Source organism: Antennarius striatus, chromosome 20, assembly GCF_040054535.1.
Source record: "Antennarius striatus isolate MH-2024 chromosome 20, ASM4005453v1, whole genome shotgun sequence".
Lineage (NCBI taxonomy): Eukaryota > Metazoa > Chordata > Actinopteri > Lophiiformes > Antennariidae > Antennarius > Antennarius striatus.
In genome coordinates this window covers 4,532,340-4,544,710 of record NC_090795.1, presented here as the reverse complement: position 1 = coordinate 4,544,710, position 12,371 = coordinate 4,532,340, and the positions used below count along the sequence as shown (strand labels likewise).

The 12,371-nt window shown below is 44.8% G+C and overlaps 1 protein-coding gene across 1 annotated transcript; it reads left to right on the top strand.

Moving 5' to 3' along the window:
- Window positions 1-8,184: 8,184 nt before the first annotated feature.
- Window positions 8,185-10,281, top strand: sox17 (SRY-box transcription factor 17). The gene is made up of 2 exons (XM_068303924.1): window positions 8,185-8,655; window positions 8,940-10,281. Exons 1-2 carry the CDS (start codon window positions 8,358-8,360, stop codon window positions 9,839-9,841), a joined length of 1,200 nt encoding a protein of 399 aa, XP_068160025.1. The 5' UTR covers window positions 8,185-8,357; the 3' UTR covers window positions 9,842-10,281.
- Window positions 10,282-12,371: the final 2,090 nt, after the last annotated feature.

Sequence of the window (12,371 nt, the reverse complement as noted above, 5' to 3'; positions counted from 1 at the left end):
AGTCTTCTCACCCCGGGCGTCTGCGGGAGGGCGAGGGGATATCACGGAGGCCGTGTCACCTAACTCTGTTAATGGACTTATTTATTATAAACAATATAGCCCCTACTTCACAGCCTGCAGGGGAACAATAAACCTGAAAACGGCCAGGCGAGTTTTTATTTATGTATTTATTTATCTGAGAGGAAGCCGTGGGCACATTGGGACATTATCAACTCATTCTCCTCCGAGGGGTTTTCCTCTCAGCGCAGGAAATTGTCTGCTTTGATTTACTCTTTAAATCTGTGCCTTATAATACAGCGGCAGGAGATTGCAAAAGACCAAGGCTGTGATATCTGTTCGTGGTAAAAATGTGCAAAATCACACTGATGTTGACGTAACCTTTGACTTATTCTCATTAACGGCATTAAGGTATGAGAAGAACTCGTAATTTATGGTTGTGCTGCAATAATACAGCAATACCGACTAATTCCTTTAGCTATTAAAAGCTTCCTGAGCTTGTTGTATTTTCCCAGCATGGCACCTCAGATTTCATGAAGCATCTTGAGCAAAATTATGTGCATGGTTTGCAGCTTTTATTTATTGTTGTTCTGTGACACTGCTGCCAGATATGGGTCTGCTAAAGCCCGATAGAGCCGTGTTATTGTAAGGCCACAAGGCCATCTGATAAGGCCTCATGCTCCACAGCCTGCAGTGATAACACATGTTTTGGATGGTATTCGGCCAAAAAAGACCTGAGCCTGCTGCTGCGGCGCAGAACGCAGCAATTACCGCACAAGTTCAAAGTTTGCACCACCAGCGCCGATCAGAATATCTGGATGCCATTTTTCAGCTGTCCTCTTGGGTCTCCATTGTTTCGCCCACTGCAGCGTGTCAGCATAGGTAGCAGGCTTTTGTCTCGATGCCGTTAGTGATGATATCTGAAGGGACTTTCCCCCGGGTTTCCTGATAGGAGCTTTTCCCATGTTATCATATGGGAATAATCACAGGAGGGGTGCTGACATTGATTTATAAAATATGATTGAAAGGAAAGCCAAACTAAATCAATTATGATGCAATTTTATTGCATCTATAGTTCAATTTACTCATTTAATGATGAATAATTCAACTATTTATTCTTAACACAGGGCTATATGTGATTTTGAATAATTAGACATTCTGGAAAAATTGTAATTTAACATTCTTATTGAGAGACTGATGAGGAGATGTGGGCCCACGACTCTTTTCATTGCACTTTTTAAACATATTTATGTATAAAATGTTAATTACTCAGGTTTGGAGGTGCAGGTTGGTCAAATCTGTGCGGCCATTCTAGCCATTTCACACCAAGCTATGATTAAACAGTCCAGTAACTTTGCATTTCTTATACATTTCTTCAGATCCACTCTTTCTCCGGGACAGAGGGCAGTACAACCTGAGATAGGGAGTGAGTCGGGCTAGATATCGATAGATCAGACCATTGTGTGTAAATGAACTGAGATAATCTCCATCAGGTGAACTCGGACACCGAGAGGTCTGGTCAAACATGGGGACTCCGTGAAAGCGTAAGATAGACCACATGTGAGATAAAGCACTGATAAAATGACGTCGCCGTCACATGCCTGATTGAATGATGCATTTTTCAACATGTTAATAAAGCTCTATTCTCACTAGGGATTAAAAAACGAGAAAAAAGGTGAAAGGAAAATCTTCACACCTCCCTGCACCATCTTTAGCTTTACACCAATCTAGGTTGTGATTGAGCTCATTTGATTTGATGTTTGATGGGGGTGGGGGTGGGTAGGGGGTGGGGGGCGGTTGTGTCATTCTGCAATGAAACAACCCATATTAACAAGAAAATTTGTGTGAATCTGATGAAAGGCTGGTTCTTAGTAGTAATGTAGTTTGTTTTTATAAAGGGAACAACGTACGGAGGAAGCACACACACACACACAGACACACACACACAGTCACAAACACATACGCACACACAAAGTACAATCAGGACCCTTGATTGTGATTGTGCACCCCACATGTGGCACTGAAAACACCATCATAAAAACAAGGTAGTTTTGATTTTGGCAAACAGGTTTAAGGAGTTTTTAACCACAGTCGTTTTTTGGAGAAGTTGTTTCATCTATGAGGAAGTTTAGGACTATTTGTTCTGCAAAGTGTGTAAAATACTGCATTATTTTCCTGTGAAAAATTAAAGGCCACACAAACCTTGGTTTCCACTGCAGCTCAGCTTCTGTGGTCTTTCCTCTTATCTCCCGTCTTTGCAGCTCCTGAACTCACCTCTATTGATCCGGATTCTTGCTAGGTGTGATGACACTGATCACACACGCTCTTATTGATCGGCGTTGGTCACTCCGGGGTCGACGCCGCGTCCCCTTGGCACCCTCTGGGGGTATCGCCATTCTGATCCACGGCGATGCTTTCACGCCTCGGCACGGTAAAGGCCACGCATGAAAGGATCCGGAGTGTTTGAGCGACTGAGGGATCAATTCACAGCTGATTGTCGTACACAAAGGCCTCACTGTCTCCTCACTCATCTCCAAAAACGGAGTTTGGAGAGTTCAATCAGTAACTAACCCATCAAATCAGATTTTCAAGCCTAGATATTGTTCCTTAAACTCTGAAGCGTCACATTGCTCCAGATTCAGGAACTGGGTTGGGGCTGCTGGTACATGAGTAAGCTCGTTATTGTTTGGGAGGATAATTTTATCCCTTTGATGACTAAAAAAACTGAATTTATTTACTGCAGTTCCTTTTCTTAAATTTGCATGATTTGTGTCTTCTTTTAAAAGACCCCCCAAAAAAAGTTATTTCAGGCTCAAACTCATGTGCCAAGGACGTAAAGAAAAGAACGACCCAAAATAGACAAGTCTTATCAGTTTGGGAATGGTCATAGCACCAGTAGGAACAATGCTGTGGAGAGATTGGAGCTGAGGTTGACCCTAATAATGCGACTGGTCTGTCAAGGAACCTGGAGAACAGGAAGCCCAGTTTACCTCTGCCTTCATGGATAAAGTCATAAAAATGATAAACACGGCTGTGGATTAGCCTCAGTCAGGACAATGCTGGTCACCAGTGGGAAGGATTGGGGTTGGCCCAGTAAAAGTGAAGAGATGAAAGAGCTGCGCTCCCGTGAGGTTGACCTTCATGTTCGTTTCATTAAGGAAACCTGGGCTTTCCCTTTCCCCCGCTCGCTCACGGTGATTCATCAGTCAATCAAGACGTTCTATTAATAGACTTTCTTTTCCCTGTGGTGTTGCTATAAAGAGGTGGAGGCTGGTTGGCTGAGTGGGTGTGAACGCTGGAGTTTAAACTTGAACCATAGATTTGTCTTATTAGATGGTAAATGTAAAATAATCCTCAGATTAGCCGCATTTAAATCTCCTGAAATGGAAGACATTTGTTTCTGCATCAAAACTTTTCCAGTTACACTTGACAGTCGGAATTTCGACCTCGGAAAAATCAGAGGAACCCCAACACCTCAACTTCATAATCCAAGATGATAACTTCACATGTGATCAGACCAGAGGCTCCAGTAACATGCATTTTTTTCTCACTTCTGATTTTTTTGTATCTCATGAAATCAGTTTTACACGTGGCATCGTCATAGTAACACCCTTGGATATGTTGCTATGGGTGTGGTGCAGGTTCTTTATCAGCTACAGGCAAAAACATCAAGTGTTTCCAGTGTTCTAAACGGGTAGAAATGATGGTTAAAGCTAAAAAGAGTTGAAGTAAAAGTTATAACAAGGACTGGGTTTGTTTCAGACATTTGTACATCATTTTATATTCACAAAATGCTTGATGCCACTGATTTTAAACTTAAATCGACATTCTAATTTATCGTATCTGTTGTATCTACGCGTCCCGACTGAAACTGCAGTACTACGGTGGTTCTCAGGAAAGAGACTTTGATTATTTTACTTGTTGCTTCCGTTTTATTGTTGGCTGACCTCTGGCGGCGCGCGAACCCTGAGGTCGCCACAACTCGCGGTGAAAAGTTTCCAAACATCCTCATGTCAGCACGAATAAGAGACATATTTAAAATGTATTCTGGATCGGTTTAGTAAAACAGACAGAGAAAGACGGAGCGATGAGGTGATACAGCGGATGTGCTCATCTCCAAACTGGGACGAGAAATCATTTTTTTTATCGTCGGCTCATCTTGGCGAGGTGGGGACAGGATGGCGACCGGGTGAAGGTGTCCCATGTGTTCCACGTGGAATGAGCCGGGCAATAAACACAACGGGGCCGAGTAGATTCCCACCTGATTCCCAGCAGATCCCTCACAGATTAACGCCTCCAGAACAATGAGACGAGAGTGCAGACGGCTTCCTCTGTGTTCCAGCTTGTCTGCTGCGGACAACATCCCAGTCGTACCCTCTCGGCGGGGTTGTGGTGTGTGTTCCCAGTTAAGGAAACTTTCCCAGCAATCTGCCAGGGGAGGAGGAGAAGAAGGAGGAAGACTATCGCTAATGACACAAAAAGGAGCGCATACTGTGTGTGTGCGAATGTGTATGAGGTGTTTAAATCATTAGTTTCCTTGATATTTGATGCATTATATGCCAGAATTCCAAAATCCTGCACCAAAAAAATAATCAGGAGGAAAAAAACATACAAAGAAACTAGATTCTCTCATTCTTTATGAGAGCACAATTAAACCACCGACCTGTAAATGATGTCTCCAAGTCTCCAACCAGCCCTATGGTGTGATTTTCCAGTCACTAATGATCCCATTTGTACTCTGCAGGCATCTGCAGAGTTTTCACTCACAGCTGACAGAAAGGAAAAAAAAAAAGCCTGATTCTAAATTCCAGGGTGAAGTATCAGAGAAGAAATCTCAGACCTTACAGTTTGGTGGAAAAGGTGTGATCTCTATTTATAGAATCGATCTCAGATTTCTCTCCTGAACACCTGTTCTGTGCTCCACTCCTTAACCCCCCTGTTCTCTCCTCCTGATGAGCCCCTTCCCCCATCCTGAAACACCTTCTGCTCTCCAGAGCAGGTGTTGGAGGAAGTCAAAGTCTAATCAGATAATCTAAACAATCACTATCTCCACACTGATAATGACAAGTGTCAGCACACAACAGTAAAGAGTTATAACCCCTGTTTGAAGCCGAGCCGTCACCCCAAAACCGCAAGATTAACGGTTGGACTGTGCAATTCTCCAAGATGGGGATGAGATGAAATTACATTTCTTTACATATAAGGTTTGACAAATTATACCATTTTGAAAAGATCAGCAGAAAAAATATCTGATTCTGTTTTAAAAATCACCCAAAACCTGCATTAAATATGAGCATTCTTTGTCAAACATGGCTGGAACAAGTCCCAACATGTTAAAATGAACCCATTTGTTGTTTGAAGTGCAGAATTACTGTCAAAATATGAAGATCTTACATTTGGAGCCATGCTAATAATATATTTACACTAATTCTAATGATTATTTGTATTGTGAAAGATGGATTATGACAAAAAGTGGCATTTTCCTGCTTGACTGTTTTGGTTTCCCAAATATTTTCAAATAGCTTAAATTATCAATATTGTAACAGCAAAATACATTAAAATTTCAAAGAACAAAAAAAAGAAAAGAAAATCATCTCTTATGTGGGAAAAAAATCTGACATTTATCATTTTTATGAGTTGAACTAGTCTGTTAATGAATAAAACTTTGAGTTTTAGATGCTCTTGTTAGAGTTCTGTTTCATTTCAGACCGACTTGCCCTTCTGCGTCTTTGTCCAACCTTTGCAGCTCGAGAGGCTCGGGGGATCGGAGCAGAGTGCTAACACATATATACCTTCCGTCCCTGTGATTTAAACCAACACCACCACCGTGCAGCTCGGCACAAAGGAGCCAGTGAACACATTGTGCAATTCCCAAGAAAGCCACCCACAGACATTTGTACAGCAAGACTGGCGACCAGCGGCTCAGCTGCCTTTCAGAACATACTTGGAAGGCGGACAGTTTGTGCTGCTAAGCCAAGGACAGGAAGTGCTTGCAGAGGGACAGGAAGTGCTCACCGCTGCAGTAGCCGAGGCTGGAACTGAGATAATGCCATTGTGTAAGCAAGCCAAGTGACCTCTCCCTGAGCGCAAAGTCCAGAGGCTGGCGTCGAGAGCCCTAGCCCCCACCCAGCCCCAGACTCCCCAGGCACGGGGTGGGGGACTCGTCGGAGGGGTAGGGGGGAGGAATAGGGGGGGATATGAAGCATGTCACCTCCCCTCATGCTCCCACATCTCAACCGCCGCCGCCCCTCCACTCCTTTGGGTTGACTCTGAACCTCACCTTGTAGAGGAAATGTGGCGAGGACTCCAGACTTTATGACTTCTCCCATCAAAAGCCAGGATTTTTTAACTCCCACAGAGAGAGGGGAAGAGAGAGAGAGGGGTTGTCAGGGCACGCTCATACCCACGCCCATGTCACACACACACATTTACACACGAACAAACACACAACAGACGCATACACACAGTCTTTCTTTCTCTAGTCTCAAAGGATCGGCGGGGGGAAAACCTTTATCGGGTCATCGGCGGCAAAATAGATGATGACAGTATTATAGTCCAGATCCTGTCCCATGCGGTGCTTTGCTGGATCTCCATCCAAAACACCCTCCCAACAACCCATAGAGGGTCACCCGGCGTTCTCTGGAGTCCCTGCTGGTGTCTGAACGGGGCCACCAAAAGGTTGCATAAGCATCGCTCATATTTCTGTCAGGAGGCTCATAACCCACACGAGATGGGAGCAGGCCGAGAAAAGACGGAGCTGACAGGCTGAGGTCTGCTGACTCTGATAAGAACCTCTGCAGCCCGTGGGTAATGTTTGGATTTCTGGCCACAAACAGGGGGGCTTCATTCTCTGCTACACAAACACTCTGAGTTGTGATATTTGAGGTGCAACAGGTTGCTTTAACCTTTTACCCCCCCATGTTTTACTGGCACAGCTGCTCCTGAAACTGGGAAACATGTTCTGCTCTATTTATATAGATTTGACATGCATCACAGAATTAATTTAGTTTATATTTGATTTCTTATTTATGTTCAGTTACAAATAAAATTTGTATTTGTCTTCTGAATCTCAGAGAAGGATATGTCTGGGTTAATTTATTTATGTACAATTAATTTGCCTTATTCTAACCTTTTTTGACTCAGACAAAAATTACAGAGCATCCGTTGGGGTATAAATAATTTTACTCAGGCGCAATTGTTCAGATATATTGGGTGAAATGAACTCTAAAGCCACAGCGAGATGGGAATTACCAAAAATAATCAAATCCTCTCTAAATCTTTCACGTTTAGTCATATCAACATCATCGTTCCCATTATTTCCGTGCATTATGTCATTCATGCAAAAAATAAGTTAAAACAAAGATATTTGGGCGTTTTTCCAGACATGCTCTCCTCATAAATCTGATCCTGAAAAGTGTTTCCACATCATCAGTCAGCTGTTTGTTTTAGTCATTTACATCCCAGACCGACGTCTAGTCGGGTACAGACACTGAATCTAATTGAGAGCCCGTTTTGACATTTAAACGCAGCCTGCGGCACCGGTATCAGTTTTGGTGCCACGGGTTTCATCACCTTACATCTGTGAGATGGGTGTTTATTAGGCCTTTAACCTGTTCATTTTCATGTCATTTAAATTCTCAATCAAGGTCTTTTGTCCTCTGCTCCTCATTAAACTTCCACCAAAGAAAGCATATCGGGAGACGATCGTGCGTAAAAGTTGCGAATCAACTTTTACGCATTAAAGCCCGAGGCGCAAACCTGAAATTCAAGATTCCACCACGGATAACTACCCAATACACAGACAGACGACCGTGCGTGGATGTCTGGCAGTGTGAGAATTAGAACTTGTTGATAATTAGAACTGTCCAAATAAATGTTACTGCGGAGTCAACCTGTTTGACATCATTTTTTACGTCATCAAAAGGCAGGTATCAAACGGATGTAAAATCATAGAACAAAAAACAAGGATTAAAAGTCTAATTATCCCATAAGGTAATTATTTTCAACCTAAAGTTTGTGCGCATGACCGTAAATGATTATCAGCTCCAGTCTCACGGCGTCTCTCCTCAGAAGGTCTGCGCTCTTCAAACAAGGGGGGGGTCTCGAAACTTTTTTACACCTTTGTAGCAGTAGGACACGCCCGCTACACGGTGATTGGCTGCCTGCGAGTTTATATCTCACCAACCTTCCCAGTCAGAGACGAGTAATCTGTGCCGTTCAGTCCGTGCGTCTAGTGGAGGTGTCCGATGGATGTGACTAATTATTTTCCTTTCCATCTTGATCGCCGCGTCTGAGTTCCACGCAGCAGCGTGTTGTCGCCTCTGCGAGCCGTTTCTCCACAACTTCCCAGCCGGACAGAGATGAGCAGTCCCGATGCGGGTTACGCCAGCGACGATCAGACCCAGGCAAGGTGTGCGATGTCAGTCATGATGCCTGGAATGGGACACTGCCAGTGGGCCGACCCTCTCAGTCCTCTTGGGGACACCAAAGTGAAAAGCGAGCCGTGCGCCTCCGGCTCCAGCAGCCAGAACCGCGGCAAGAGCGAACCGCGGATCCGGCGACCCATGAACGCATTTATGGTTTGGGCGAAGGATGAGCGCAAGAGACTGGCGCAGCAGAACCCGGACCTGCACAACGCTGAGCTGAGTAAAATGTTGGGTAAGAGATTGTTCTTAGTTTTTGCGCTTGTTATTTTATTCTTCTGATTTAATTCTGTTTTAAAAAAAAGCATGAATTAATATAATAACAAAGGAAGTACCTGTCAGCAGGTGATCATAAGTGTGTTATCAGAAGTTTATGTTTCTGAATTTAGCTGTGTAACCTGGAAAAAAAAAAAAACCTGTGCATGCACCCAAAAATGGCAACAGTCTATTTCGGGGGGGGGGGCTGCGTACAGTATCTGCTGACAATTCATTAATGAGGAATCTCCTCTTGACCTGTAGGGAAATCATGGAAGGCCCTTCCTGTCACGGAAAAGCAGCCCTTTGTGGAGGAGGCAGAGCGGCTTCGGGTTCAGCACATGCAAGATCACCCCAACTACAAGTACCGGCCCCGGCGGCGGAAGCAGGTGAAGAGGATTAAGAGGCTGGACTCCGGCTTCCTCGTCCACGGCGTGTCCGACCACCAGGCCCAGTCCATGCCCGGCGATGGCAGAGTGTGTGTGGAGAGTCTGGGCCTGGGCTACCACGAGCACGGCTTCCAGCTTCCTTCACAACCTCTGACCCACTACCGGGATGCTCAGGCTCTCGGGGGCCCCTCTTACGAAAGCTACAGCCTCCCCACGCCTGACACGTCTCCCCTGGATGCTGTGGAGTCAGACTCCATGTTCTTCCCCCCGCATTCACAAGAGGACTGCCACATGATGCCTGCCTACTCCTACCACACCCAGGCGGCAGAGTATCAACCCCAGGACCCCCTGTCCAACCATCACGGCAACCCCATCCTGCACCGACACCCCGCCTCTGCCCCGGAGCAGCCCCCTCAGCCCGCCACCCTTCCCCCTTCCTATATGGGATGCCCCAACCCTCTAGCTATGTATTACACCCAGCACTGCAGTCCCAGCCACCCTAAGCGGCATCCCGGAGGAGCGGGGCAGCTCTCCCCGCCTCCTGACTCCCACCCTCACCCGGCAGACGGTGTGGAGATGCACCACTCGGAGCTGCTGGCCGAGGTGGACCGTAGCGAGTTCGAGCAGTATTTGAGTTCCTCTTCGGCGCGTGCGGACATGACGGGTTTGCCGTACGGGACACACGAGGCCGGCATGCAAGGACCCGAAAGCCTCATTTCATCCGTCCTGTCAGACGCCAGCACAGCTGTGTATTACTGTAGCTACAACAACTCCTAACCTCCTTTCTGGCCTTTCACCCCGCTGCAAGGACACACGGTCGACCTCAAAGCTAAATTTGAAGAAAAATTTTGTTTTTCACTACAGGAGATCCGTGAGATTTTTTTTTTTTTTTTTTAGAAATGAAGCTTTAGAGAAGAGGGTTTTACTGTCAAAAAAAAAAGAATATTCTAACACGAACACTGGTTTTAACGTTTTATTTTTTATCCTTGCAGGGTTATGTACTCGATGCTAAGTATTGTACAGTCACTCGTTGACTTTTTATGTATATACTGAAGGTGTGTAATTTTTTTTTATACTTTTTTTGCACTTTTGAGAAATAAATTTTTGCAACTAAACTCATCTTCTCTTGTATTCATTAATTATTTTCTTTTCATACATCGGTTGAAGGTTTCTTTCCTTATAATAAACCTCATCTTCAACTTCAATTGAAGGTATTTCGTTTAACTTGACATCTAAATCAAACGCTCTTCAGCTTTTAAGTTGATTAATCAGTAAATTTGCTATGAAAATAAAATTCCAACACCCAAAGAAACTCACATTTTGATGTGTTTTTTTTCCATGTGACGCGAGAGCACAGCTCATTCAGTGCATGGTCTGTACGAGATAGTTCAGTCTCTGTTGGTTTTTCCCTCTTCCACTCGGAGCTGAATGGGCTTCCAGCACCACCGGTTGCTCACCTGGAAGCAGGGCAGTGACCCAGCTTCCTGGCCCGGAACGGAGAGGAGGTAATCTGGGTGTCTACGCTACACATGGCGCCCTGTTTTCGCAGCAGAGTGCAGTTTATGCTCCGGACATCCTGCCTGTAAATGATTGAGTCTCCTCTGATTAATGCTGGGGGGGCCATTAAAATTCACCAAGGCCTGCTCACCTTTGCTAAACAATGGTTTTGACATTCTGTATTTTCACAGCTGAACACGGTACCTTTCAATATCCATCCTTCAGCTATGCATAATAACACAGCAATGACATCAGGTTTTATTTCTGTGGGGCGCACCGATACACTCTGGGATATATTTATCCGCCGACGCCTGTCTGTTGCTTCATCGTATGTCAGATTTATCAGGTTAAAATCTTTAAGAGAACAGAACAAACCTTGAGGATTTTTTTCATGGTATTTATAGCGAAGAAAGAGCCCCGCTTTATAAATAGAGATTTTTCCCTATTTCAAAAGGAAGAGGTTCTTCTGAGGGGTCAATCACCCTGACCTCACAATCCTTTTTTAGCACTTCAGAGGAAACATGTTCCAGAGGTGTATATGTTCGTGCTGACTGTTTTTAAATACGCTCTAATGGAGAAGAAGTGCTGGTTGGTGCTTAAGGTAAATATTACTCATTGTTTCCTTAGTTTGATGATGATTTCAGCTCGTTTGTCGTCAAGATAATACACCAAAATGTCATCGCAGTTACAATTTTTTTTAACTCCAACTTACTTTATGAAGTGTTTTTGCTCCAAATAAATACATCTGATACGTGCAGATGTCCTTCTGAGTTCCCTCAAAAGGATTTTCCCTCCAGCCGTGCAGAACAATCTCGTGTAATTTGGTGCCAGCGTGTTTAAATTCAGCTGAGTGGTAGGTTTATCCTCCCTGTTGTTGCAGCTAATGGTTGCATGACAACAGGGTCAGGCCTGAGGCATCGGGACAGTGGGTGGTGGTTTTGGTGGGGGGTGGGGGTGTCACCTGCACAGGCTTAGGGAGAGGCAGACCCCCCATGTAAATAACATGATACTATCTCCCCTCGCTAATTGATCAGGGCTAATTGATGAGGAAGAGAGCGGGGCTTTCATGAGTTCATTAAGACAGGAAGGTGTTGGATAAATTTAAGCTGTTAGAGGAAAATTAAAGTTTTGTCTGTTTGTATTTTGTTTAATTTATTTAAATAAAACAAGTATTTAGAGCGCTTGACTACCTCTGACCTGTGTCGGCATGGAGGGCTGGAGGAAAGCAGCGTTCACCCTCAGGAGGCACCAGATGGACGGGACAGATTGTACAGGAGCTGACTGGGAGAGACGGGAAAACAGGAGGAAGAGGAAGGAGAAATAACATTTTAAACTCCTGTACAAGATAGTGTAAAAAGGAAGTTAGGAAAAGACAAACTTGGCCTTTGTGATTCCTCCTGTGTAGCGGTTCGGTTCGATTGGCGGAACAGAGGTCGATTCACATCTATAAAGTCACACACATTTCCCAGAATTAAATTTTAGGTACAGATTTTTCTATTCTATTTCTATTTTAGTTTTCTACCATGAAGTAGCAACACGTCCGTTTAAAAGCAGCACATCCGGTCAGAGGAGGGGGGAGCGCAGGTCAGGCGTTTCCACTGCTGCGTCATTTTGTGTGTTTGTCCCGAGGCCTCACCACCAGCAGTCTGCAGAGACATCCAGAGATTACAGCGGGACGGCCCGGCTACATTAACACAGCAGCACTCAATCGCGACGCTGCCCTAATCTCATCTCAGGTAGCTGCCTTTCACAAACACGCCCGACAAACGCACCTCCGTGTAGCCGCAGAACCAGCTGCACTTCATTTCAT